The sequence below is a fragment of the Carettochelys insculpta genome, chromosome 8, assembly GCF_033958435.1.
Source record: "Carettochelys insculpta isolate YL-2023 chromosome 8, ASM3395843v1, whole genome shotgun sequence".
Lineage (NCBI taxonomy): Eukaryota > Metazoa > Chordata > Testudines > Carettochelyidae > Carettochelys > Carettochelys insculpta.
The window spans coordinates 4,991,334-5,019,307 of record NC_134144.1 but is presented as its reverse complement, the minus strand read 5'-3'; the positions used below and the strand labels follow the sequence as shown (position 1 = coordinate 5,019,307).

General features: G+C 40.5%; 1 protein-coding gene across 11 annotated transcripts; it reads right to left on the bottom strand.

The window, feature by feature from the left end:
• Positions 1–28: 28 nt before the first annotated feature.
• On the bottom strand, positions 29–27,769 carry RBM44 (RNA binding motif protein 44). 11 transcript variants are annotated; one of them, XR_012646472.1, is made up of 17 exons: positions 27,723–27,769; positions 24,832–26,475; positions 24,654–24,712; positions 21,977–22,153; positions 18,497–18,683; positions 18,350–18,372; positions 17,289–17,379; positions 16,821–16,923; positions 15,067–15,201; positions 11,864–11,946; positions 11,677–11,750; positions 10,892–11,288; positions 9,935–10,080; positions 8,798–9,789; positions 7,679–7,746; positions 2,139–2,388; positions 29–157 (listed from the first exon to the last, which is right to left on the bottom strand). XR_012646472.1 is itself a non-coding variant. In XM_075001874.1 (15 exons), exons 2-14 carry the CDS (start codon positions 26,359–26,361, stop codon positions 9,648–9,650), a joined length of 3,147 nt encoding a protein of 1,048 aa, XP_074857975.1. In that variant the 5' UTR covers positions 26,362–26,475; positions 27,723–27,769; the 3' UTR covers positions 7,609–7,746; positions 9,645–9,647. The 11 variants fall into 11 exon arrangements, 3 of the variants coding, with proteins under 3 accessions (XP_074857975.1, XP_074857974.1, XP_074857977.1); XR_012646469.1 differs by having other exon boundaries at positions 7,679–8,960; positions 9,645–9,789; XR_012646470.1 differs by having other exon boundaries at positions 7,679–8,881; positions 9,645–9,789.
• Positions 27,770–27,974: the final 205 nt, after the last annotated feature.

Below are 27,974 nucleotides of genomic sequence, written 5' to 3'. Positions count from 1 at the left end.
GAACGTGACCTTGCTTGGAGAAACTTACCTTGTCAATTGCATCCGCCTCCGTTGGAACTCAGCGGCGGCCCTGTGCCAGGGGCAGGCGGAGCTGTGGTTTCTACAGCTGGAAGTTCCAGGTTTCTCATACCAGAGGAGTAGCCAGGTTAGTCTGCATCTGCAAAAACGAGGAGTAGTTCTGTGGCACCTTACAGGCTAGCAGCTAGTCTGGAGCAGTAACAGAGGTAGCAGCAGAAACGGAGAATTTAAAGACTAGCAAAACGATTTACTCCGTGATGAGCTTCTGTGGGACAGACCCACTCCTTCAGATCAATTTCATTTCCAATACAGACTGACACGTATAAGTACCGAGGACCGAAAAGAAAAATATTGCATTTTTTAAAATTTTCTGTCCTCTGTACTTACACGTGGCGGTCTGTATTGGAAATGAAATTGATCTGAAGGAGTGGGTCTTTCCTACAGAAGCTCATCACCAAATAAATCATCTTGTTAGTCTTTAAAATGCTACATTTCTACTGCAGAAATTTTGGAGCATAAGCTTTCATGGACAAAGACCTGCTTCAGCTTTGCCCACAAAAGTTATGCTCCAAAATATCTGTTAATCTCTAAGGTGCCATAGGTTTCTAGCTCATCCATTACTTTCAGTACCAATAAACCAACAAGTGTATCAGGCACGTTAGTGCTAAAAAAAGCCAATGCCAAGTCCATTCCACTGGTTGCATGAGTTCTAAAGGCCAGTGCCAGCCCTTCACTTTTAAAATAAAAGGCAGGCAATTCACGGCACAGGTTCAATGCTGTAGGCCTGGACAAACACCAGCAGTGCTCTGCCCCAAAGCCTTGAGGTATAACTGCTGTTGACAGAGTCTGTGGCCAAAAATGCTGTGTGGACACTCTGGGGTGCTTTCCCTCAACAGACAGGGCATCCAGAAGGACATGCATCCCTGCCTGCTGTGCTTTTGGGTGCCTGTTTTGTCAGGGGAGCAGTCCTGCAATCCAGCTGCCCTGTCAGCATAATGGGGAGCTCTCCCAGTTGGCGCATGTGGCCACACTGTCAACAGAAGTTTTGTCAGATCTCTGTGGCAGGCTTCACAATATCTGACAGTTTCATAGGTTGAATGTGTACTCGGGGAAGAAATACTTCCTTTTGTTTCCAAATGTCACCTATTAATTTCATTTGTTATTGTCTTATGAGAAAATACCCCACATACTTTCTCCACACTATGATTTTATAGAGCTCTATCACATTTACCCTTAACTATCTCTTTTGCAAGCTGAAAATTCCTAGTTTTACTAATCTCCCCTCAGACGGAAGCCCTTGCATTTTGTTGCCCTTTTAGGGACTTTTCCCAAAATCTCTTTCATAAGATAGGTCAGTCCCAGATCTGCACCCAGTATTCAAGATGGGAGTGTACGATGAACTTATATAGGACAAAATATAGTGTAGCTATCTACCCTTTTCCTAATGATTCCCAACATTAGCTTTTTTTATCTGCTGCTGCACATTCAGTGGCTGTTTCTAGAGAAATATCCACAATTCCAATATATTTGTGCAGTGTTAACAGCTAAATTAGACCCCCTACATTTCATATATATATATATTGGGGAATATGTTTTTCCATGTGCATTATTTTGGATTTATAATCAACATGGAATTTCATATGCAGTTTTGTAGCCCAGTCACCACCAGTTTGTGAAGTCCCCTCTGCAACTCTTCAGAGTCTGCTTTGGAATTAATTATCTTGAGAAGTTTTAAATCATCTCACTGTTTATTCCTTTCCAGATCACTCAACAGCATGGGTCCCACTAGAGCCTGCTAGGGTCCACCACTATTCACATCTCCACTTACTCTTACCTGTTATTCCCTCTCTTTGAACTAGCTAACGTAATGATCCAAGAGAGTACCTTCCCACTTACTCCATGACACCTTATTTTGCACTGAATATATGGCCGCAATGATAGAGCATGCATAGTTTCACTCGTTTATGAAGAGAATGCTTGGAAAGATCTCCAGTTTATTTGGGGCAGGAAAATCCTTTGCTCTGCTGCCATCTGTTGTAATATCATGAGAACTCTAGCTCTAAACCAGTAAATAAGGCCGATACTCAACCTTCTTGAGGCTTCCCAGTTAGTGCACTCACCTGACAGGGAATTCCCACCAACAGCTTTCCGGAGGGGATCCTTTTTGAGTTACTGTTGTGGGCGGATGCACCTTGTTGACAGAAGTTTTTGTTGGAAGATCTCTTCTGACAATTTCTGCTGACAGAGCACTCTAGTGTAGACGTACAGGACAAAGTGCTTGCTCTGTGTAGGACAGAACTGCTCCATCTTCTGAACACTTGGCTGCTCATCCCATACAGGGCTTTCCAAGGGCATTTCAATGACAGACATCTATTTCAACACAATATACTAATAGCTGACACATCATTTTAGTTTACATAAAAGCCTGTAAAGAGCATAATACATACAAACTTTAAATGTATACAAAAGATGGAATATAAATATAAATCAAACAACTTTGTATCTTATTAAAATATGTAGAATGTGTTGGGCCCACACAAGGTTGTGTTTAGGTTTACATGGACCTCCTGTGTAATAAAGTAGGGTCTCACTGCCTCAGGCAGAAGGAAGAAGAGCAGCCATTAGGGACAGACACTCCAAAAAGAGTGGAGGAAATAAAAAGTTAGCTCATTTGTAGTTCACCACTAATAAGATCAATTCACAGCTGGCTCACTAGTAATGAACAGGCATAATTAAGGTATGCAAGAATCTGATCTGCATGTGGGGGGTTAAGCTGAGTTCCCTGGTTCTTCAAATATAATCACAAACTAATCATATTGATGTTTGGTGTAGTTTTACCCTGAGAAGTGACTATGTAAAAATGGCACACATCCAACATCCTGCCAGTTTATACTTAGACCAGCTTTTAGTTTTTAAACCATGCATATATTTTTTTTAAACTATTAACTCTGCAGATTCAATCCAGCTACATAACAAAGCTGGATTATATCCCAGAATTGTCAATTAAAATCCAATTATGGGATCAAATTTTACTCTCACCGTAATCAAAAAGTCAGCATTTGAAGTCACTGGTATAACAGAAGACAGGATTTGTTTGCATAATTTTCATTAACAGCGTGAGCAGGAATCAATAGTTTTAAGGCATGAATTTCAGATTTAGGATTGAATTTGCAATACTAGTGGTTATAAATAAAACACCTAACAGCTACTGGCTTCAGTGGGTAAGACACACTTGCAGTACAGAAAACCGAGACTAGCAAAACATGACTATCTGTTTTTCGGGACTAGTGGGCAAGATTACACATGCACAGCTTTCATCAAATTTGCATCCCTTGTGTGAGCTATTATAATGGAATACAGTTCTAACATTTTTATAAAATAGTCAAGTTTAAACAAAATCTATATTACTGGTGTCATTAGCCAAACAAGGAGCACTCAATACAAACTGCAGAACTTATTTACAGTAAATTTGTCAGCTGTGATAAACCAAAGACTTGTTTTACTAATTAAAATACCATCTGCTGTGGTTTCTGGATATTCCGTATCAAGATATGCATGGAAACTCAGGCCACATGGATAGACATTTTATTTTCAGAAAAGAACTCAGATTTTTTTACATAACACTGGCAACGTATTAACCATCCAGTACACTAAAGCTGTGGACGCATAACTAGCTATTTTCATGCCTAAATTTAAGGGGCACTGAATCTTAATAGGTGCTTTAGTAATACCTGAAATCAAAATGAAATGCCAATATTAAGGAAATCCTGTTCCACTGAAATATGATCTTTTTACTTATATTAGTTAGAAACATCAGCTATGGAACACTTGAGCCAACTGCTGGAGCTGAGCAAAACTGCAGTGAGGTAATCAATGGACCATTTAAGCTCTCTGTATACACATTACATAGAAAGGAAGCGATTAGCACATAAGCCAAGGATTTGGGAGACCAGACATCAACACCCTGAACTGCCACAGATATCCTGTGTGGCTGTGGTCAACTTCTTAGTTTCTGCATCTGTACAATGAGGGCAAACTGTGTTTCCCCTTCTTGTGAGTGAGAAAATTTAAAAAATTTTGAGATTTTCTGGGGACTGTATCAATACATTAGTATAAAAACAAATTTTACAAAGAACTGCTTAGTTTAGGAGCTAGGAAGACATATGATCTTTACAAAATATGTTGCATCTCACTGCAGTCCATATACTCTCTATGGATCAAATTATCCACCAAAATTAATGTTCAGTACCATAGAAATTAATGAAATTACATGAGGTATGAGCACAATAATTTTTGCCTGAAGTGTAATAAAGCCAACGATTTAGAAGACTCTTAAACAACATAATCAGCAATTCATCATTAAAAGGCTACTAAAAAAAAAAAAGGACAGGTCTTGGCAAGAAACAAAAACTGACATCAACGGAAATTTCGCCCCTGACTTCAAAGGGAGCTGGAGCTCATAATGATAAGCAAAAAGTAAAGTCTGCAAATATTCAAAGACCACCAGATTGACAATGAACTGATGCGGTACAACATAAAACCTGGTCATTGAAATACTAAAAGAAAACAAGAATTAGAACTTCGATCTTTACGTGGTTTTTTAAATGAGTAAACAATATGAATAAAAGCAATCTGGTTTTGAATATCTGAATTAAGCAAGGGTGCAGTGCAAATATAAAACCAAAATTTCCATCTAATACATCTTTAAACAGTTTTCAAAATTGCTCGAGTGTAAAGAGGTCAGTGAATCATCCAAATCAGCATGTAGATTTGGTGCGAAGAGATTCTGATATTGGTGAAACTTGCCAAATGAACAGCACTCAGCAGGAATTAGAAGACAATACACACAATGAACTTGTACACACTGCACAAGCAATGTGCCTCAATCATGACCTGGTGGGACAATCTCCATGGGTAAGAGAAAACTGTAGTTACACCTCGATAGCATTTGTAATCATTAGCCACCAATCAAGAGTGAGGCTTTTGGACCTGGACATGTGGAAATTGAGAAACGTTTTCAATGGCCCAAAAAATGGCCATCAGATCTTTTGTTCACTAATCACCTCATTTTGTTTTTCACAACTGTGGTCAAGAATTTCGTTTCTTTGGCCAAGTGTAACAAAGCCATTCAGTCTTGAGGAGAAGATGAGAAAGCCCATGAGGCAAGACTTACTCAAGTGTTAACAGGACACGCAGTTACTTTATTTTTAAAAAGGCAAAAAAGAATATTAAGCTCCAAAATAAAACTTGACAAGTTAGCTGCAAAGTTCACACTGGGCTTCATTTCCTCCTTCCTTGTGTCCTTATGTAACAAGCAGAAATCTGGATATACGTACCAAAAGGGTTTTTTTTTTTTTTTTGTTTTGTGTTGTTTTTTTAAAAACCAGTTTAAGTCACTAAAATGCCTAACAGATACCACTTTAGATCATGTGAAAGAGGTTTTGTAATTACTGTTCTCAACCTTAGATTATTCCCCTTATTTATATCTAGTGCAACACTATAGGAGTGAGAAATTACAAAGATTCTCACCGGCCTTTTTTCTTTTTTAAAATTTTGTGATTAGTCTTGATGGTGCCTTATTTCTTCCTGGTCAGGGGAAAGCAAAGGTAAAGCATTGTTCTGTTGTTAGTCAGCAGAAAACACATAAAAACCTCCCCTCTCCCAAACCAGGAGGATAGCTAAGTATGTGTCTAAATCTCAGACTCCTTGCATGTTTAAAGTTCAGAATGTGCTGAAGTACCTTTAAAAAAAAGCTTAACTGTTATAATAATTTAAATAATGAAGTAAAGCTGGTCAGAAATATTAAATCATAGCTTTTCTTCAGAAAAAAATCCCATTTTCATTGAAATACAGTAAACTTTTATATCCAGCAACCCCAGGACTGGAAAGTTGCCAGATATCCAAACATGCCAGTTAACAGGGAGCAGCTGGGGAGATAGAGGAAGGGCTCAGGAGAGGCACAGGCAGCCAGGGAGAGATCAAGCTGTGGGGTCCCCAGCCAGGGCTGGGGAAGGAAACGCTCACAGCTCTAGGGCCCGGAGTTACTTCCACAGTCAGTTTTGCTCTCAGAAAATGGGAAGAAGCATGTTTGTGCCAGTTACTTGAAAGTTCCAGTTGAACAAAATACCAGAAAAAAAACAAGTTTACTGTACCTTATAGAATAATAAAAATATATAAATGAAAAGCGCCATAAAGTAAAATTTGTAGCAAAATTTCACAATACTGAAAATCATTTTTTTAGAAATTCTGTTTTGTGGGAAATTCTAAAATGCTGACAGTTTTCCTGAAGTGGAAATTGAGTTTTAACAGTTTTATAACGAATTGCAACATTCTTTATGAAGCACTTCAAAAACCAGAAGTTGCCCAGACACACTTATATTCTACTATGTTTTGGCAATACAAATAGCTCAGTGCTACTTTTCTATTGCATTACATTTAATCTATGAAAAATTTAAAAATATAACCTCAAAATTAAGAAATAAGGACCATCTGCAACATTTACAAACATTTATTTTTCAGCAGTCTACATATGAGCTTGTGAAACAAAAACAACACAAAACAAAACAAAAACAAAAACAAAAAAATCGACAACTGATGTTTGTATCATGCTCTCCTGCAAAACACATATTGGTAACTTGCTGTATGGAAGACCTGTGACACAATATGCGTCACACTACAGCGTTACACATAATATGCTACAACATTTGGTTAGATGTAAATCAGCTTCCAGGACTGACTTTAAGATACTCAGAAGTTACTTCCTCAATGGATGGTCACACACAGAAAACTTGAAAAGTTTATAGATATACTAGAGTATCCCATGGCATATGCAGAGTATACAGCTGCACAGGGCACCGCTTTGCCCCAAATTAACTAGCGACCTGTGTTGCACTTGCGCATGTCCAGCACAACCCAAAGTCAGTGGTACTGCTTGAAGCAGCAATCATCTGCCCCCTGCGTGTGGCCACGCACTCCTGTGGCTCCTGGATGCCCCAGCACCTCTGGCCCCGTGGCCCAATCCCCCCAACCGGCTGAATCCCTCATCCCCTGTCCCTGTTCTGATAGCCCCCCCCAGCTATGATGACCCCCTGCTTTGCCTCCTGACCCACAGTTCTGGTGGGCTGCACTGCTCCCCCTCTTCCACTTGTTCCCGCACCAGCCTCCCTGCCCTGCTCCCCCCCGCCCCCCGAACACAGCCCCTGCCCACCCTGCAGAGGTGCTGCCCTGCTCTCTAGGGCGGAGGAAGGGCACATGTAAGGCATGCAAATTTGCAAGGATGACCCGGTCTATAAAAAGCTTTAAACAAGAGCAAACTTTTCTTAAGCTTAGTTTTAAACTTTCTCCTCATTAACATGCTCCAGTAAGATTACAGTTTTTACACAAATGTTTAGTTGCCAATGGGGGAAAAACCTATGATCTGACTGTTTCAGAGCCTCAGTGGCAGATGGCCGTTTTCATTTTATCCAGCTCCCTCACAATGAAAGTAAAAAAACTGCCACTGATTGCCGGGACTACCTTTCACAGTGGAGCCAAAAATAAAAAATCCACAAATATCACAAGTTAAAGTTTATAAGACACTATTTTGAGAATGCTGAACCACATGAGCACAATGCATTTTAGGGCTTTCAAACAGTACAAATGTTTTGTAAATATTACTGACATTATTTAGAAAACAAGCTCTTTTCAATCCTCGCTCTCTTGGTCTTTTCTGTATCCATGGGCTCAGTGCTGTGAAAATAATAATTGTTAAGTATTAGACATACTGTAGAAAAGCAAGCACATGTATCATTTTCAACTGTATTTAGATTTAAAGTAATAGACGCACTTGTCCAAGGCTCTAGGCACCCTAACTACACACTAACTAAAATCCAAGGAGCCAATTCCCATTTCTAGAGAAAGTCAACTAGCCAAACACCTTTTGAGCTCTTTCTAGCCCTTTTCTGGAATAGGAGGTTTACAAATGGCCCTCTTCAAAAATCCTGTCAAACAGGTGTCTGACTATATTAAGCATTGCTTTATTTATCTACATCCAATCACTTTATGGTACAGTTCTCATAATTCAAATAGCTTCCTTAAAGCAAAGATCAGAATGAGTGAATGACCAATACTGACCTTTAAGATGTGTATTTAAAATTACATCTATATTCTTAAATACACATTTGAGGTTACTAACCCTCTCACCCTTTCTTCTGGGATTTCCGGTAAGTGCATCTCAATGTGTAATGTATCAAAGGAGGGCAGAGCCAGCCAGTTATATTGCATCGTGCCCATATATTCTATTCAAGGTTATGGCACTAGCTGTACTTGTGCAGAAGACCTTGCCTAAGAACATGAATGATGTGGGAAGATTATAAATACATATAATTTTATAGATATATATTCTGTTAGGAAAAGAGACAACAAGGAGGGATATGCCAGGTCTATAAAATCATGAATGATGTGGAAGAGGTGATTAAGGAATGTTATTTAACCCTTCACATAAACACAAGAACTAGGGGGTCACAATGAAATGAAATGCACAGCTGTCAGTTTCACAACAGATACATAAAGGAAGTACTTCACACAATGCACAGTCAACCTGTGAAACTTGCTTCTTTTCCCATGGTACTTCGGACATACTTTAGGATGCTCTGACATAACTGGAAGATGAAGAAAAACCAGTAGGGACGTACTGCAGCAGTGGCTCCAGACTAGGAGCCTTCAAAAATTATATATCTATACCTGTATTTATATATTGTACAGGGGGAGAAAAGGGGATAGGAGGGAGATCACTGCTCACCACTGTCCCAAATTTTGATGAACACTGTCACCTCCCCTTAGACAGATGAGAAGGTGGCAGCTGAAAACAGCCACTCACAAGCTGCTGCAGAAGGAGAAGAATTAGCACAGAGTGAGAGCAAAGTGGGAACTGCCAGAGTGGAGGTGCCAACAAATTGATCCTTCTGTGAGCAGGAGAGAGAACAGAGCAGCCAAGATGTCAAAAATTGTGGGAGATGCAGAGCTGCAGAAAGCAGGATTAATAGGAAGTTCTTAAAAAGAAAACAAAAAACACAGAATCCCAACAGATAACTTTCTCCCTCCCGCTCCATCAAGATCAAGACTGGGAAGTCAGCCATTTAATTCCCACATTTAACAGAATTCAGATTGTCAACTTATAAACAAAAGTGGGTCTAGTATACTCTCTGGACTATCTATATGGATGTTTATTTCAAGAACAGGCCATTAGATGTCACATTTGTCTAGACATTTTCTGTACAGGCAGCACCATCAACATGTAGCAGTTTTAATTTAGATTCTTTTGTGAAATGAACAGAAATTTTGAAAGAAACAATCTGGATAATATCCCAGGCATGTCACGTTTTACAGAATGAAATTATTATATTTATATCCGATAGAGTTAGCAATGAAACTTGCTAGACATTAAAAATGTAAGTGATCACCATACAAATAAAAGAAGGTAAAAACTCCTCAGTGTCCATTCTTTCAGTGCATTTCCCACTGGCAGTGAAGTTCATGTATTGTATTCTATGAACAAAGTTATTTATTATGCTTTACATATTGCTAAATTATACAGCCATGCTATTTTCTAGTTCAAAGCATTTTTGTTTCTGCACTCATATACTCACTGTTTATGCTACTTTTTCCTCACATTTAGATGCAGATTTCTTCAGAACAAAGGAAGCTCTTTCCAGAATAGTATTAATAGGCAAACCACTTAGGAATCCTCTATTATTTCTTCTGACTTCCAATAAAGCATCTACAATATTGTCGCTAAACAGGTAAGATGGAACTCAGATCAGCTTTCATCAAGTGAAGTTATAAAAGCATGTTTTCACAGATTCCACATTTTTCATTTCCATTGACTATCTTAAATATTGGGTTCATATATCAGAGAAGACGAGTCAGATGTTCTTACCTACTAGCCTTGGGATGCAGTTCTTTTAGTTTCTTCATCAATTTGGCAAAGCTGCTCAGGTTCAATGTGTTAGGGGGTACAAAGGTAGCAGATGGATTAGGAGAAAACTGAACAGGTTTCATCTGCAGATGATTCTCTCTGATATTCTACATACATATTAAAACAATTGAATATGGAACGTGTTAAGTACTGTATGGATTGCTTATCCTACTTCACAAAAACAATCACTTATGTACCTTTTTCTAAAGTACTGAATCAATTACAGATTTAATTCAATAGTTATATTTATGGAGGATCAAAACTGAACATGTTACAATGCAACTAACAATTCCATATCATAACTACCTAGAAAAAGAAGATACAAGAAACTGTGTGTACTAGATCTATTTTTTTTAATGTGTAACCATGTTAAATTAAGCAAAATCTAGATTACCTGGGGTACAGTCACTTATATATTAAAGCAGAATAAGGTTTTCAGGTGTTTTTCTTTTTATAGTCACAAACAAACTTTGTGATTGGATAAAGTTAGTGGACAAAAAAACCTGAAAATACAGTCATCATGTAATTTAGGACACAATTTCAACAACACTTTTTAATCCTGGTCTTCTGCAAAACACAAATCTTTCTCGTACCTTAATACATCAAAATCTATTACATTTATACAAAACTTATTAAAACAGAGAAATTTTTCAGAACTAAGAGAAAAAATAAAATTAGTTATTCTCGTGATGACATGTAAAGGCATGACTTGATGAGCTCACATCATTAAAGAAATAAAGGTAGTGACCTCAAGATTAGGCAGGAGAAGATGGAGAGCTATGTCCATTCCACAATATGCCACCAAACTACTTTGAGCACTTCTCACAAGCAACACTACTTTAAGATATGCTAAGCACAAAATAAGAATTAACTTACATTTTTAAAGCTCATAGATCTGTCCCTGCAAGAATAACTTACCTGTTGATTAACTGAAAATAAAAGACGTCCTAATTCATGTCTTGGTGGTTTTAAATCAGAGCTGAGCTCTTCTGAAGAGGCTTGAGTGGGGTCAGGCACTGCTGAAGAAGCTGAGGGAGAAGCAAGTGCTTTCAAAGAACCGGAGGTGGTGGAAGGCATTGTACAAGAGTTTGAGATGGAACAGGTGGCTCCGACTTGAACATGTTTTTCAATGTGATCAGTGGCTTGGTTTTCACAGTGGAGTGGTCTGGAAATCTTTTGAGAAACTGGAACTATATTTTCTCCTTCAGTTTTTACAAGGTGAACATTTATTGCTTTTCCTTTTATTTCTTTCCCGTTCATTTCTTCCACAGCCAATTTTGCTTTACTAGCATTCTTAAAACTCAGAGATGCATATCTAAAATTTAAAAATATGTGCAAGAACTAAGAAAAAAATCTAACACACAATGAACCAGCTTCCATAAGTGGATGATACCAAATCCATTAATTACAAGTGTTTTGATTATGGTGCAACTCTCTGCATTAAAATGTTAGCTTTAATTGAACTACATTACTTGAATCCAGCAAGGACAACATTTTGTAATTGGTAACTTCCAACAATATGTCAACTGTTTATGGAATTCAGACACTGCTAGTCTATCTCTAAAACATAACTTGTAGAAAACGTATTGATTTAATTAATATTCCAATAATAAAGTTACAAAGTTAAAAAAAAATCCTATGTGGCACTTATTTTCTCAGCAACAACTGTAATACAAATGAAATTTACATTAATATGAATGTACCTGTAGCTACTAGAAAATTCACATATCGAAACCTCCAACACCTGATACTTCCAGAAATGAGACCTTAGGTCAACCTACAACAGATAGCATATTGAGGATATAAAATACCTTGTTTATCTAATAATACTTTCATGCTGTATTATTATTATTATTATTATTATTATTATTAAAACAAAGGATGTTTTACCTCTGATACCGCAGGACTTAAGCCACCAACATGAATAAAATAATGCTTGTTTGGCTCACTTTTTGAAGTGTTCATCTTTACTTCTGGTAGTACAGACATATAAAAAAAAATATTAAATGCACTATTCCTTATTTGATCTGCAATAAAAGGTAAAAAAGCAAAAATATATGAAGAGCAAACAGTATCTCTAAAATATAAATGAGACTGAGTTGTTAAAATGTGTTTCACCATTAGGGCCCTACCAAATTCACAGTCCATTTTGCTCAATTTCAAGGTTATAGGATTTTAGGAATCATAAATGTCATGGTTTCAGTTATTTAAATCTGAAATTTCATGGTGGTGTAACTGTGGGGAGCTAGGCAGCTGGAGAGTGATGGCTGCTAGCCGGAAGTTCAGCTCTGAAAGCTCAACCAGCTGCAGTACAGAAAGATGGTATGCTATTGCCAGTCTTCAGTCTCCACTGCTGCCTGCAGTGTGGCCCTCAGGCAGTAGCTACACTTTCTAGTCACCCAGCACCGAAGGCATCAGAGCAGAAGTAAGGATTGGCAATACCACAACTCTCTCTAACTTTATGACACTTCTGCAATTTCCTTGTGTGTCAGGACCCTCCCTCCCACTTAAGGGACATTGGTCTTCCCAGTAAAATCTGTATAATATAGCATAAAAGCACACAAAAACCCAGATTCCATGTCAAGAGACCAGATTTCAGGGTCCTTAAAGCATTTTTCCCATGACTGTGAATTTGACAGGGGCCTATCCACGATCCACTACGGAAAAGGATGACACAGCATTTGTTTTCAAATTGCTGCTCTAAACACTACACAGAAAACCATACATCTGAAGTTCTGTAAAAGGAAGCAAGAATACCAGAAACATTTTTTCCCCCCCAAGTGCTTCTACAAAATCTGGTAAATTGATTCTGACTTCTGAGTCCTGGAAAGGAACCCATTGGTTCGAATTAAGGAAGTTGATTAAATATGTACAATTTAAAGTTAAAATTTGTGCTCTGTCTTCAGAATCAATCACAAAATGGGAAATGCAGTGATCCCTAGATAAAGCTTAGCACTCTGACTGCTTTCTGAAGGAGAAGCTTGTGTCAAACACTACCCAGGTATGCAATTAGAGGCTTTAAAGTTTTAATGTGCTCCAGCAACTACGCATGAGGCACAGGTAAATATACCAATGGGGTCAAAATGCAGCTTCACGTCCTATCTTTTTAAATCAGGAATGTCTCAACCTTTTCTGGGCTGCAAGACACAAAGGGGCCAAAAATCATCCTTTGAAAAATTCTGCATCCACTGTATCTGCATAGGACTGGGCCACCGAACATTTTTAGAGTCTGAAGTTTTGAGAATGGTGGATTTAAAAAAAAAAAAAAAAAAAAAATGGCTGCTGGGAGCAGAAGTCATTAATAGGGTGAGACGAAAAGCTTATGCTGCTAATGGGAGTTTTGGGGCTTGTAGGGCAGCTGTTGTTGCTAATGGGTAGGTGAGGCAGGGACAGGTGCTTTTTGGTAGAATGGGGAAGGACAATCCTTCCATATCTTCACCACTTACCTGCAAAATCATATTCCAGGCAGTGCCACATCAAGTGACTGGGACATTAGGCTCACAACCCCTTAAAGTGCTGATTACCCCACACTGGAGCACAACCCCACATGGAGAGGTATGAGGATGAAGGACAAAACGCAGAAGGATTGCAGCAGCTTCAGGGTACACAAACAAGATGAACCTCTTCCTCACTTATAGCTACTACAGAGTTTCAGGAACCCAGAGATTATAGTGGATTTCATCTACCACGGTACCATCCACTAGGTTATCCACCGCAAACTACTTCTGCCCTAGAGTGAAATGGCTGGGTAGTGATGACAATGTGATCCAGCTGAATGTCAAGGCCTGCAACCTGCCACTTACGATCACCTGAAGCTGAAGCTTTCAAGATCTTCCGGGCTGGCTTCTCGCTACATTTTCAAGAAGCCAAAGACGACTTTACATGATTTCTTCAGTACCCGATTGCTCAAAATCAGGAATCTTAGGAGCAGAAAATCCAGTCCTTTCCAAGGGGAAGAACGTAGTAAGTGCACTGACGCACGTGACGGTAATACAGGCACTTAACTCAAAATATGCTAAGAATTAAATAGGTTTCAAGTGCTATTAAAAAAGTATTCCCAGTAAATTACAATGATATGCAGCAGGGAAGTTGGTTGCAGTGACTCTGTGGAGAGCTTCACTGATCACAACCAGAAAGGTCCTACAGGCTTCAACGCAAAGAAACATCAAAATTCCATTGCACAGGGGGTGTAACCCTACGCACTGACCCAGGAAGTGCTCCATGACTGGAGTGCCTATGGGGAAAAAATAAAATCAGCAGGTTCTTAGCACCCTTGGCAGCCAAGCTTCTCCTGCTCCCAGAAGTGTCTCACCCACCGGCAGCCTCAATGATTGACTCCTCCCACGCCCTCTCAGTATCCCCTGCCCACCAAGATCAGTGAGCAGGAAGCACTGGGATGGAGTGGGGATGGAGCAGACTCAGGGGGTGGGACAGAAAGAGATGAGGAAGAGACCAAGCAGGTCCTGGGGAAGGGTGGAGAGGGCTGGAGGGGGAGAGGGTTGCAGCAAGGAGAAGAAGAGGGAGGGTGGAGGAGGCAGGGACTGGGGCAGAGCAGGAAAAAGCTGGATAGAGGTGGGCAGCTTGGAGGAAGAGGTGAAGTGGGGGCACAGCCTGCAGGGGAGTGGGGGGTGTCAAGCACTCCTCAGGTAGAGAAGAAGTTGGTACCTATGCGTGGGTGTAACATACTGCCCCTTCTCTCATGGAACCAAGAAACTTTATCCTTCCTACACTTAATCTCAGTAGTTTCAACCATGCCTCCACACAGGGCACAATCTCAATTATGTGAATCTGTTCTAATTATCTCTGGAGAAGTCAATATTAGAAAAAATTAAAGAGGAACATTTCCAGCTCTGTGTTTGATCGTACACACACAGTTTTGAATATTTTGCTGACAGCAAAATGTTTTACAGAACAGCTAGAAGAAAAACTTTACATTCTTTGTAGGAAACTCACTGCAAGGAAGGAAAGAGAAAAATACTGAGAGAATATGTAAAAAGTAGCACTTGAAAATCCAGCTGATCCTTCAGCTGAAAAGCAATGTTCAAAAAGCACCAGCAAGGCCATTCTTACCTAAACCAGAGTGCTCAACTCACCTGTTGTACTAATTATTTCCTCTAGCTGTTCTTGTTTCTTTTCATTGCCTTGAAATGTTACAGAAAAATCAGCCACTGTAAAGTTTTCTTTAGCATCGAACCAGTCTTCATGTATCTCTTGATTTTTTCTGCAGACTTGCAAGGCAAAGCAAACAAACAGTTTCATATATTAAAATTTTAGCACTGATATTCAAAAAGCACAGCTGCCTGCAAAAAATCAGCACAAGGCCTGAAAGGATACCTTGAGAACTAATCCTGACTCTGCCACTGACTCTCATGTTCTCAGGCAAGAGATTTTAACTTTGCCTCAATTTCATCTGTAAGACAGGACTAATGGTTGCTTAAGATGCACATAATGTTAATTTCTTTTTCCAAAGAAAGCTATTAAAATACAAGTTATGTTAAATTTTATACTGGTAGACAAACAAAGGAGGCTCTTTCAGACCTCTGGAAAAATGAGTATAAAGTAGGTATCACTTAAAATTTACAGCAACATAAGAAGAAAGTGGTTTTCAGTAGAGAAGTGCAGCTGAGCATTTGGCTTTGAACAACAGAGATGGTGAAAAGGGTTCTGAGAAAGCTACATCAATCAAAATCCATCTTTAGCCTGCCTTCTTCAGTGACTGATACGCGTTGGCAAGGAACAGTGCATCCTTAAGACTGGCTTATGGTGTATGAAAAGAAATATTCACATACACATATACATCTAGAGGAATAATTATTGTTTATACAATATTTATATAAATAAACCAATGCGTTTCATAAAAAATAATTTTAAAGGAGTTTTAAAATAGATCAAATTTGCACTGATTCACTGAAGCCTGATCCCCACCCATTAGTCTGGCCACTGACACCTTATTCTGTATATCAACCTGACATACCAAAGAAGGGAGAGACATCTTCTATGTTACACTGGAGATGACAACAGTAGTTTATTTTCTATCATACTAGGTTTTTCCAATACTCTTGAGATCATTCTACATCAGATAAACCAATAAGAAATCATGTTTCAGCTTGACCACTTTAATTTTTTTTGATTGCACAGTATTGGACAGGATGTGTAAACCAGAGAAATCTTAACACACCACAAGTATGATGATCTCCTGCTGTTAGTGAACCTGGTCCAAAAAGTGCACTCAAGAAAACAGAAAAACTCCCATAAACATCAATGTGCTTTGGGATCAGATCCAATATAAAAATTTTGGCTACCAAGCTGACATTAGTCATCAAAAGGACTATTTTTTCTAAAATTACTCATTTTTATGCCATGTTGTAATTACTATTACGAAACCCATATGAAGTGTAAAATTTCAATTATAAATGGGAGGAATATACTACAACCATTCTGAAGTACCTGCACAAAATAATTTAATTGTAGTAATGTACTGACAAGAATATTAACATGTAGGTAAATTATAAGACTTTTCCCTGACATTGCTGACTCACAGTCTACTTGAAGGGAATCATTCTTCTATGGCCTAACAGTATTCAAGACAATGTTTTTGCAGCTACAAAAAACACATACTTGTGCACGTTTCTATTTTTTTGTTATTTTACCCACAGACTGTATAACTGAAACTGCAACATGTAGCTGTTAACATTAAATGACCATTCAAAGAAAGAAAGAATATCAGTGTGGATATTCTATTCAGATGTTTGAGGTTTTAGCAAATTCAAAACACAAGTAACAAATAAATAATGCTATTCTTAATGAACTTTACTGTCAAATCTTGAATTAGACACATCTGACTTACCCCCTTTTACATCTTGATCTTCATACTTTATTTCAAGGTCGTTGTGAGAAGTATAATGCTTACGCTGCCTGTTGTCAGTTAAACACTTCATTTGAGGATAGACCTATGAACAGGCTCCCATTAGTCATTCATTGAGTAACAATTCCCTTTTGGCTTAACACACATAATTTAATGTTTTTCCTCAATCTCACATTGTAGTTTTATTAATCAGCTATGGAAAAATTTTTGCTCAAGATCTCAATTTTTGCATTCCAAAAGCGTTATTATAATCCCTGGGTAACGCCAGCTGCATTGCATCCTATTGCTAGCACTGAGATACATGATAAGAAATGCCAATTCTTGGATGAGATGTAAAGATCAAAATTATGTTTTTATATACTGCTCCAAAATATATCTACATAAAAAACAAGATTTTAAATGATTATTACTATAAAAACACATTTCAAAGTAAATGTTCAGAAAACTCACAGAACATGGTGTTCTTTTCAGGCTGGAGAAAATTTCACTCTCTTGATGTTTTGACACTTCTAATCTTGATTTTTCTGCCCCAAAATCGTAACTAAAATATAAGATACAAACATTTTTGAAGACAGATTATAAATTCTAATAGTCTCCTGTTATCCAGGAGAGATCTTGGGGTCATTGTGGATAGTCCTCTGAAAACATCCACTCGATGTGCAGCAGCAATCAAAAAAAGCAAAAACAGAATGTTAGGAACCATTAAAAAAAAGGGATAGCCGATAAAACAGAATATCTTATTGCCGATATATAAATCCATGGTATGCTCACATCTTGAACAGTGCATACAGATGTGGTCGCTTCATCTTGAAAGAGATATATTAGCATTCGAAAAGGTTCAGAAAAGGGCAGCAAAAATGATTAGGGGTTTGGAACAGATGCCATATGAAGAAAGATTAAAAAGACAGGGACTTTTCAGCTTAGAAAAGAGGCGGCTAAGGAGGATGTCATGAAGGTCTATAAAATCATGATACGTATGGATGAAGTGGGTAGGAGGGGAAGGCCTCAGGCAGCAGGGGTGAGGCTGGGCATTTGCACCCCCCCCAGCCACAGGTTCACCCACCATCCATGCTGCTAAGACAAAAATCTTCTGGCACCAACATATGTGGCATGCACACACTCCTAAGCTGAATGGACATAAAGCAATAATGCAGAGAAGAAACTTTATTACTGGTGCAGGCATGCTACCCATAAATAGCACACTTGAATAGCAAATGAATGTTGAGTGCTAGGAAAATATACTTATTTGTAAATTGAAAAAATCTCAAGTAAAGATCATGGAAATACAAACATAGAACTCTATACTACTAGTTACATACAATTACTTTGCAAAGTAAAACCTCACTGTAAAATAAAAATCACAAAGTGCCAGCCTACTTTTTCAGCTGAACAGAGTTGAAGTAACAACTGTAGTTCTTATATACACAAACCAAAAATACTTACACTAGTTTGCTTTCACTTCTGACTTATACCTTAATCTGAATATATAAATAAAAATTGTAATTACTTACTTGAAAAGGCTGTCTTTCACTAACTGTCAAGAAGGAAAAAAAAAAAAAAAAAAAAAAAAGATTTCTCTTAGTTTTTAAATGAAAACATTCATATTTAAAGCCAGAGAGTAACTTAAAAGTTAAAATAAAACCAGAACACTATTGTACCTTTGAAGGGACATAAGAAGAAAAGATTGAGAGCAATTTTGACTCTACTGATAATGGGGGCAATGAATCCAGTGGTATACCCGCTACTAACTTTTCTCTCGTGCTTTCATACCTAGCCTTCAGTTCTTCAAAAACAGAAAACAGAGATGAACCTAGTTCAGTCTTGGCAATGTCACTTTTAAAACTCCTGAGGGGGGAAAAAAAAATAAAAATACTTCAAATACATAGTAGGACATTCATATTACATTATTGTTTCTAGAATCAAAAATATTTCATGAGGCCTTAACACTTTTAGGATGCGTCTACACTTGCATTCCTCTTTTGAGAGGCATGCAAATGAGGTAAATCAAAATGCAAATTAGGTATAAATTTGCATATTTGGTGCCTCACTTGCATATTCTTATTTCAAAAGAAGAAAGCCAGTGTAGACGCTGCTCTTTCAAAAGTAAATCCCATCTTTGAAAGAATCCTTCTTCCCATTAAGTAAAGGGAAGAAGGATTCTTTAGAAGATGGGATTTACTTTTGAAAGAGCAGCATCTACACTGGCTTTCTTCTTGCAAAAGCAGCTCTTTCAAAATTAGAACATGCAAATTAGGCATTAAATATGCAAATTTAAACCTCATTTGCATTTTCAATGTACCTCATTTGCTTGCCTCTTTCAAAAGAGGAATACAAGTGTAGACGCACCCTTAGACTACGTCTACACTAGCCTGAAACTTCAAAATGGCCATACAAATGGACATTTCAAAGTTTACTAATAAAGCACTGCAATACATATTCAGCGCCTCATTAGAATGCCGGCAGCTGCGGCACTTTGAAACTGATGCGGCTTGCTGCCACACGGCTTGTCCGGATGGGGCTCCTTTTCGAAGGGACCCTGGCAACTTTGAAATCCCCTTATAAGGTGCTGAATGTGTATTTCAGCATTTCATTAGTAAACTTCGAAATGACCATTTGCATGGCCATTTTGAAGTTTTGGGCTAGTGTAGACACAGCCTTAATGTCCCAGAACCTCTCCCACCATATACCAAGAAATCTATAACAACTGTTCAGGTACTTGAAAGCAGTTATGTCTCTTCTCAGTCTTTCCTTTTGCAGACTAAACAAACCATTTTTTTCAGTCTTCCCTTAAGTCATGTTTTCTCGACCATTAATCATTTTTGTTCCTCTTCTCTGGACTTTCTCCAATTTCTCCACATCCTTCCTGAAACAGGACACCCAGAACCAGACACAATACTCCACTTGAGGCCTAATCAGCATGGAATAAAGCTGAAGAATTACTTCTTGTGTCTTATTTAAAATAGTCCTGTGAATATATCCTAAAATGATGTTTGTTTTTTTGTAACAGTGTCAAACTGCTGATTGCTTGTGGTCTTACTATAATCCCTAGATCCCTTTCCATAATACTTTTTCCTAGGTAGTCATTTCCCAATTTGTACGTGTGTGACTGTTCCTTGCTAAGTGGAACACTTTGTTTGTCCTTACTGAATTTCATCCTATTTATGTAGATAAGCTGGAGAAATGGTCTGACATAATTTTCAATTTTAATCCTATCCTCCAAAGCACTTTCAACCCCTCCCAGCTTGTTATCATCTGTACGTTTTATAAGTGTATTTGTATAGCCTCTGTGCCATTATCTAATAATTGATGAAGGTATTGAATAGACAGTCCCAAAACTGATCCCTGTGAAACCCCATTTGTTATACCTTTCCTGCATGACTGAACCATTGATAACTACTCTCTGGGAATAGTTATCCAGTCAGTTACACACCCAATTACAGTAGCTCCACCTACATTGTATTTCCCAGGATCAGTGTTTCCCAATTTTATGTGGCCACAGGACAATTTTAAACTTGAAAGAATGTTGCAGAACCCCATTCTCAATCTCTTCCCCTGGGCCGCCAAACCCACCCTCACACCCCAGGTTTAACCCCTCTCAGCCCCAAACCCATCCCCAGGACTAACCCATCCATGGCCCTGGCTGGTGCCCAGCAGGAGGAAATCTGGCATGGAGACATTCCGCTGGTGGGGGACGACGGACCGTGAGCCAAACCACACCCACTGGAAAGGTGCAGCTGCCCACATAGTGGGGCAAGTGAGGGGCTCTCTGCAGCTCCCTGCTCTGCTACTGCTGAAATAATGGAACTAAAGGCAGCTGGTTTAACGGCCGGATCCCACCTGCCAGCCATTAAATCAATTACATTTAAATCTACTGTTTCAGCGGTGGCAGGGCAAGGAGCTGAAGAGGAGTTGTTATTACGGAATTTTCTCGTGGAACTCTTATTTTCATTTCGCAGAACGCCGAGGTTCCGGGAAACACCATTCGGGACACACTGCCCTAGCTGTTAATGAGGTCATGTAAGACTATATCAAATGCCTCATTAAAGTCTACACAGACCACATCTACCACTTCCCCCATTTATCCACAAGCCTTGCCATTCTATCACAGAACACTATTCATGCTGAGTGTTGCTTACCCCCACATTACCTTCCAGATGTTTGCAAAGGGATTCCTTATTTATTCTATTACCTTTCCTGGTACAGTGCTTGCGCTGAGTGGTCTGTAATTCCCTGGAACTGAATGCCCACTTATATTTTCTTTTCTCCCACTGTGCTCAGTATGACTATCCACTTACTTATTTTTCCTGATCTTTTCTGTCTCATTTGGCTTCTATTTCCCCTGTGCCTCTCTGGTCCTACCCTGTCCCTCGCTCGCTGGCATTTCAATTAGTTTTCACCTTCTCTGTGCTGTCTTGGCACCAGCACTGGTACAATGATAGCACAAGAGACTATTTTCCTATTTTAAGTTCCAATACCTGACAGTACAGTAGCCATGCCAACTCCTGGAAGAGAGCATGTGCAGTCACCCTGCAGAGATCTTTTGCAACTTTGTTCTTGGAAACAAGTGAACAGACTTAGATGAAATTTTCAAAGCACGCATATAACCAGAGGCAAACACCTGTTATGGAAAATTTCAGGCTGAACGGTTAAGGTGTGACAAAGTGATAAGCACTTGAAAACAGGATCTAATAATGGAAAGTGTCAGCCAATCTCAACAGTATGCAGCAATGCTTCATTTTTAACAGTACTTATACAAAACACAGACTACAGTAAAAGCTTTATTAGCTGTCACGTTGGGGCTTAGGGGTCAAAAATTCTGGTTAACTAGGAGGAACTGAGTTTGAGTGCATGTGGGATCTCAGGGCTGGGGCCCAGGAAGGGGTGTATTTGAATATATTTTCAACTAAGCATGTAAAGGAATACATACCATATTTTCATAGCAGTGATTATTATTAGATCTGGAATATATTAATTTCATAAGATTCTAACAACCAACAGGTATTTGGTTAGCATTCATTTGGATTTTAGCAAAGCATTTCCTGCTGCTCTATTTAGATTAACAACTATCTGAATTTTTTCAAATTCTATTGAAAAATATAACACCTGTTTTACTCAAGAAAAATGAAATTAATGCATGCCTGTTAAAACCTTCTTTTTCTTCTACAACAAGTCTGTATATCTTCCAGCAGTGCTGATGACACATCCAATAGTGAGTTCTTAGAAGCTGCAATTCTGCTTTTATAGCTCTCTGCATCATTGTCCTACAACAGTCTGATGAATAATTCTTCTCAATTTCTTCGCTAAGATGAAACATCCTTTAAAAGGAAAAATATATTATTGAATTAAGTGAGAGAACATTTCTTACTTTATTCAAACACAACAAGGAATCCTGTAGCTCCTTAAAAAGTAAAAAAATTAGTTGGGCAAAAGCCTTCATGGGCTGGAACCCACTTTGGCAGATGCCTGAAGCAGAAAATTCAGTTTGGCACATTTTACTTATGCGCGCGCGCACGCACGCACACACACACACACACCCCCCCCCCCCCGGGCTGTTCTATTATTATGCAGCAGACAACTGATAAGGTTGTTTCAATCAGGGTGGAAGTGAGACATTCCTAGCAGTCAACCCCACAGAACCTTCTGAGCAAATAAGTTTGTCTGTCTTTCAGGTGCGTTACCTACCAGCTCTGTGTTCTTGGGGAACCAGGGCATAGTATGCAGCCTGTTCCACTCATGAAAGACCTCCTCACTCAAACTCTGCTTGAACCAAAGCAAATCAGATGAAAAACTTACAAAAAGCAATGAAAAGGCAACGTAAGACACACCTAAACATCTCTGGAAACTCCTCTAACCTTATTTACATCAAAGATGGGACAGAAAGGCATCTCTATTAGCATACAGAATGGAGGAGAACAGCCACTCCAAGGCAAGAACCACACTTAACCCTGGGACACAAAAGGCAGGAAAGTACTGCCTGCTGGGAAATCTCTGTTCCAGATGCTAATAAACCCAGGCCTGCACACACCTAGATCAATAACTGACAGACCAATTTTAGAAATAACTCTTCTATTGGTATTCAAAACACTAAAGTTGCCTAATTGCATTATACATAAGAATGGCCATACTGGGTAAGACCAAAGGTCCATCCAGCCCAGTAGCCTGTCTGCCGACAGTGGCCAGTACCAGGTGGCCCCAGAGAGGGGGGACTGAAGACAATGATCAAGCAATTTGTCTCCTGCCATCTATCTCCAGCCTCTGACAATCACAGGCCAGGGACACCATTCCTACCCTTGGCTAATAGTCTTTTATAGACCTAACCTCCATGAATTTATCTAGCTCTTTCTTAAGTTCTGTTACTGTCCTAGACTTCACAGTCTCCTCTGGCACGGAACGCTGCCCAGAGCCAGGGCAATGCCTGTTGTCTAGCGGTCTCCCCACAAAAACCAACCCACCAAACAAAAAATCCCATACAAAACGCAAAAAAACAAGAACACACCACCACTTTGGAACATGCCCCTGAAATCATCAGTTACAGCCACAAGCTAGTGTTCTCCTTTGAGCCATTGTTGGTTCCCTACAAAAACCCCTACCCATTGTCAAGTGAAGTGTTCTGGTGTCTGGGTCTAAATTCTGCATCAGGTCCACTGGGACTTCATCTTCTACTGACTGATTATGCTGGGGGCTCTGTTCTGCCTGACTCCAACACTCTGGACCCCCAGCCACCTTCACCACCTGTGAACCCAGATTGATTCAAGTTTCACTGAGTGGTGAGATCCATCTCTCTCTCAAGGTAGAGCCTCCTGACTCAGTATGGTTATTACTGGGAAATAAATAAGTTTCATGGGTAAGCTGGTTGCTTCTCTCTTTTCCACCCCATCTCCCTCCTTGGGGACTGGATTCATTTTGGCTTCCCCATTTGCTCTGCAACAACACTCCTTGTACCTAAGCTAAAGATCCCTGCAGCATGCAAAAATCCTGTGGAATATGCTCATCAAGTGGGTTATTAGCAAAACAGTTATGCCATGAGATTTGGGATAGGCATTGCTGTCCAACCCAGTCTCCTGAGTCCAGAGACCTGTAAGGGGTCAACTTGTGAGTGCTCATTAACTGGTCTCTTCAGACTTGCTCTGTTCGTGTGTGTGTGTGAATCTGCTTCTAGGATGGGAAAAACCCAACTCTGGGGAACCTAAGTCTTGCAAAATAGCTCCACTGGGAGGGAGCTGGCAGAAGGAAGTAGCAGCATTCCATATAGAACATAAGTGACACAAGCAACACCCCCCTCCCACCCCAGAAAGGTAACATTATAAAATGAGGATACCCCAAAGTAACGGGCAAATCTGGTAACAACCTGTGTGCCACAGGATGACTCTGATTTTGCTGAAACAGACTAACACAGCTACTCCGCTGAATATTAATTTATGGCGACTATATTACCTTGACATTTGTACTACTTTTAGCAGGAATATCTGACTACATTTTAAGAGGAAAACTTGAGACATACGATGAGTTAATTCCTACTCTCTGCTAGCCAAATAGGAAAAACAGTATTCTGCAGTATGAGGGATAGTGGCTTTCACATTATATTGATCACTAACTAAAAAGCTGAAATGGCACTAGCACTCTAGTCATCTTCATCCAGAAGTGTAGTCAAATGACACTCAGTGGCTCTGTTAAATCTTCAGTGCAAGCACTAATAAATATTTTCCTTGCATTCATAATTTACTAATTCAGAAATAAAATCTCAAAGCCATTGAGTAAATTCTACATTTATCACTGAGCATCTATAAACATCAATATTTACAATTTATGACATACCCATCAGTATTTTCTTTGAAATCTCTGAGGCTTAACTTATTTTTCAACTCCAAAGGGTCCTAGAACAATAATTTAAAAGAAAATAATTAAGTGTTTGCTTTAGTGACATCTAAAGTTACAAATGCAATTATCTTCTTTTTAAAGTTTATTGTGAGCTGTTCAATTAGCTCAAAATTACCTTAATTTGCGAAATCCATTCAGTTTCACTGCAGATACAATTTTCCCATGTCTCAGCAAGCCATGAGGCAATCCGTTCCATATTGCCACCTACACACGACAAATCTGTATTGCAGGCAATACTTCTGCAGGTCTCAGTCTCCCATTCTTCAGACCTGATTTTGTTCAGCTTCGTTAACTTTGTGTTATTTGCTTCAGGTACCACAGAAGCATCAGCACTAGTAGTTCTGCTTGTAGTGAAACAAGCCCCAAATTCAGAACTCACATCAACAGTTTGGTTAACTGTAACTTTATAATTACTTGTACTGTTATTCAAGCATGTGAAATACTTATTTTCTGAGTTAGGAAAATCTACTTGATGTACGGTACCATCACCAGCATATTTATCTATAGCTTCTACGCAAGACAAAGGACTCTTTTTCATTGAAACTCTGGGGAGCACAAACGAAAAATCTGTTTTTGTTTCAACATTCTGCTGGCTACAATCATGACAATCAGAATTAAATGCAGACAAGAATGACTCATCACAACTACAAGAAAGTGAATCAGCTCCATTTTTACTGGAAAACTGTGTGGATGTTTCAGAAGATTTTTCATATGGCAATACACAAGAATTTCCATGCTTCTGCAACATGTTAGTGCCATGACCATCTCCCATTTTGAAGTCTATTTTTAGAGTCGTTTGTGATGACTGTGCAACCTCCATCTTTTGCTTACTTTCTGAACTGCTCATAGAGAGCGATTTTTGATAAGCCCCCTCTCTATTCACAGCACTATCACTTTCAAATGAATTTTCACTAAGTATACTATGATATGTATCATCAGTTTGTTCCTCCACATGATTTTTACATTTTAGGCCTTCATAATCTATTGATGATACAAAATCCTGAGATGTTTTTGAGAATTGTGCTATAGCTGTTTTATTATAAAACTGATCAACTACACCATAATCCAAGTCAAAAGAACTGTCACCTAATTTGCTATTAGGATTTTGTCCACCCATGGCTTCGTGAGATGTAACTTCATGAACTGGATCTACCAACTTCAGAGCTTCTGAACATTGTGTTCTTAGAGTTTTAATTTGCTCATTAGGAATATCTGAGGTACTGTGACTGGAATAATCTTGTTCTTCAGCACTTTGATACTCCAGTTGAGAGTCTTCAGGTACATCACTCTTATGTCCTTTGTCACCCTCTTTATAACTGAAATGTATATTGTTGCAGACCTTTCCCAACACATCAGCTTCACTTCTGTCTTCCCACACTTTGGAAATCACCTCTCTTTTTTTATTGTAAGTTTCAAGTTCTGCATCTAGTGATGAACTGAAACAAGTTAAGTTTTCATCTGGAAACTTCAATTCTGAGAAACTTGTGGAACATGCCTGGCCTGAAACAGCACAGTTGATGCTCTCTGCAAGTTCACTGGAGAGAGTATCAGCACAGTTCATTTTAACAGACTTGTCTATTGCATAGGCTGGTTCAGTGAAGACTCCTGTTTTACTGATATCACTGATCTTCTCTCTTTGTTCCATGGTCTCACTATCAGAGTTGTGACTTGAAGCAATCAGCTCAAACAGTTTCCTCAAATCCACTTTTATTATAAAATCTTGAAGTCAACGGCTTGTTTTCATGTATAGGTTTCTCACCTGATTAAAAGCAAGAAGTTCAAAGTGATCTCTTATATTGAAAAATATGTCAATGTATAAACATTTTGTCAGCTAAACAGAGTGGTCTCACGCTGCCATCAGCCACACAGTAAACCCACAAGACACGTGCAACCAAGCTGCTTGTGTCTCAGGTTAACATGACTGCTGTTCCTGACAGGAGCAGGGGAAACCGCTCCTGCGGGGGGCAGCAGCGTGACTCTCAGCTGTGCCTCTCGCAGGAATGGTTTCCTGTCCCAGAGTGGCAGGGAGCTGGGAACCAGGCAGCAGCCTGGCTCCTGGCTCCCCCGCGGCTTGCAGAGCTGGGAAACTAAGCAGGTCAGCAGCCCTTGTTACTTTCCTGGATCCAAGGAGGGAAGAGGAGCCAGCTGGTCCTGGTTCCCAGCTCCCCTCCATTGGCCTGAGACAAGAAACTGACCAAGGCTGCTGCCGTGGTCAGTTTCCCAGCTCTGAAAGGGAAGGGGAGCTGGAGCTGGCTTCCCTCTGGTTCCAGGCTCCCTGCCACTCGGGGGGCCAGGAAACTGCAGCCTGACTCCCGGCTCCCCTCGACTTGCATGGAAATTCGAGTTACGCGGGCCCCCCTGCAGGAACGCAGCTCCCGCGTTCACTGTGCGGCGCTCAACCCAGCCTCGCGCCACCCGCTTTCCAAAAGCGGAACAATCTCACCGCGAGCTCCCCGGGTAAAGCAGGGGGCGGGGGAGGGGGGCGCGATCGCTAGTTATTGTAACGGCAGCAGAACCCTACGTTACCGCAGTGACTGCGGGGGCGCCCCAGAACCGCCTCAGATGAAACGCTGCAAAGGGGAGGGAGGATCCCGAGCCCAGCCCCCCCCCGCGGCGGCGGCGGCGGCCGCGCTGCTGGGGGCGCGAGGACTCACGTGGCGCGTGTGGCGCGAGGCAGCCGGCGGAGGCCTGACGCGGGCGCAACTGCCGGGCCGGGCCCCGCCGGCTTGACGGCTTCGGAGGAAGCCGGGAGCAGATGGGGGAAGCGAACGCGGCGCGGCGCCGCACGGGACCCGCGGGGTTGACGCTGAGCGGCGGAGGGAGACAGGCACCGAGGCGGCGTGTGGTAGAAGGGGCCCGGGGGGGGGGAGGGGCACTGACCCAGGAATGGGGGAGGGGAGACCCGCTGCACACAGGCCGGAGCGGGGTGGTGCTGGGGGCAGAGAACTGGGGGGGGGGCTGCGCTCCGCCGTAGGAGCGAGCGAGCGCGCGCGCGCGAGCACAGACCTGAAGGAGAACGAGGCTCCAACCGGCGCGGGGCAAACGCCCCCCGCCCCGCCCTTTAGCGGCTCAGCCCGGCCGGGAGAGCGCGGCTTGCCCCCATTGGCTGGCCGCAGACGGCTTCCCCTCTCCTGATTGGCCAGTCCCGCAAAGCGGCGGGAGGGCGCCGAAGGAGCGGCCGCCCCCAGCACGCGCCGGGAGCCTCGTTGGGAGCGTGGCGCCCGGCGCGCGACGCCCAGCCCCGCCCCCCCGGTTGAT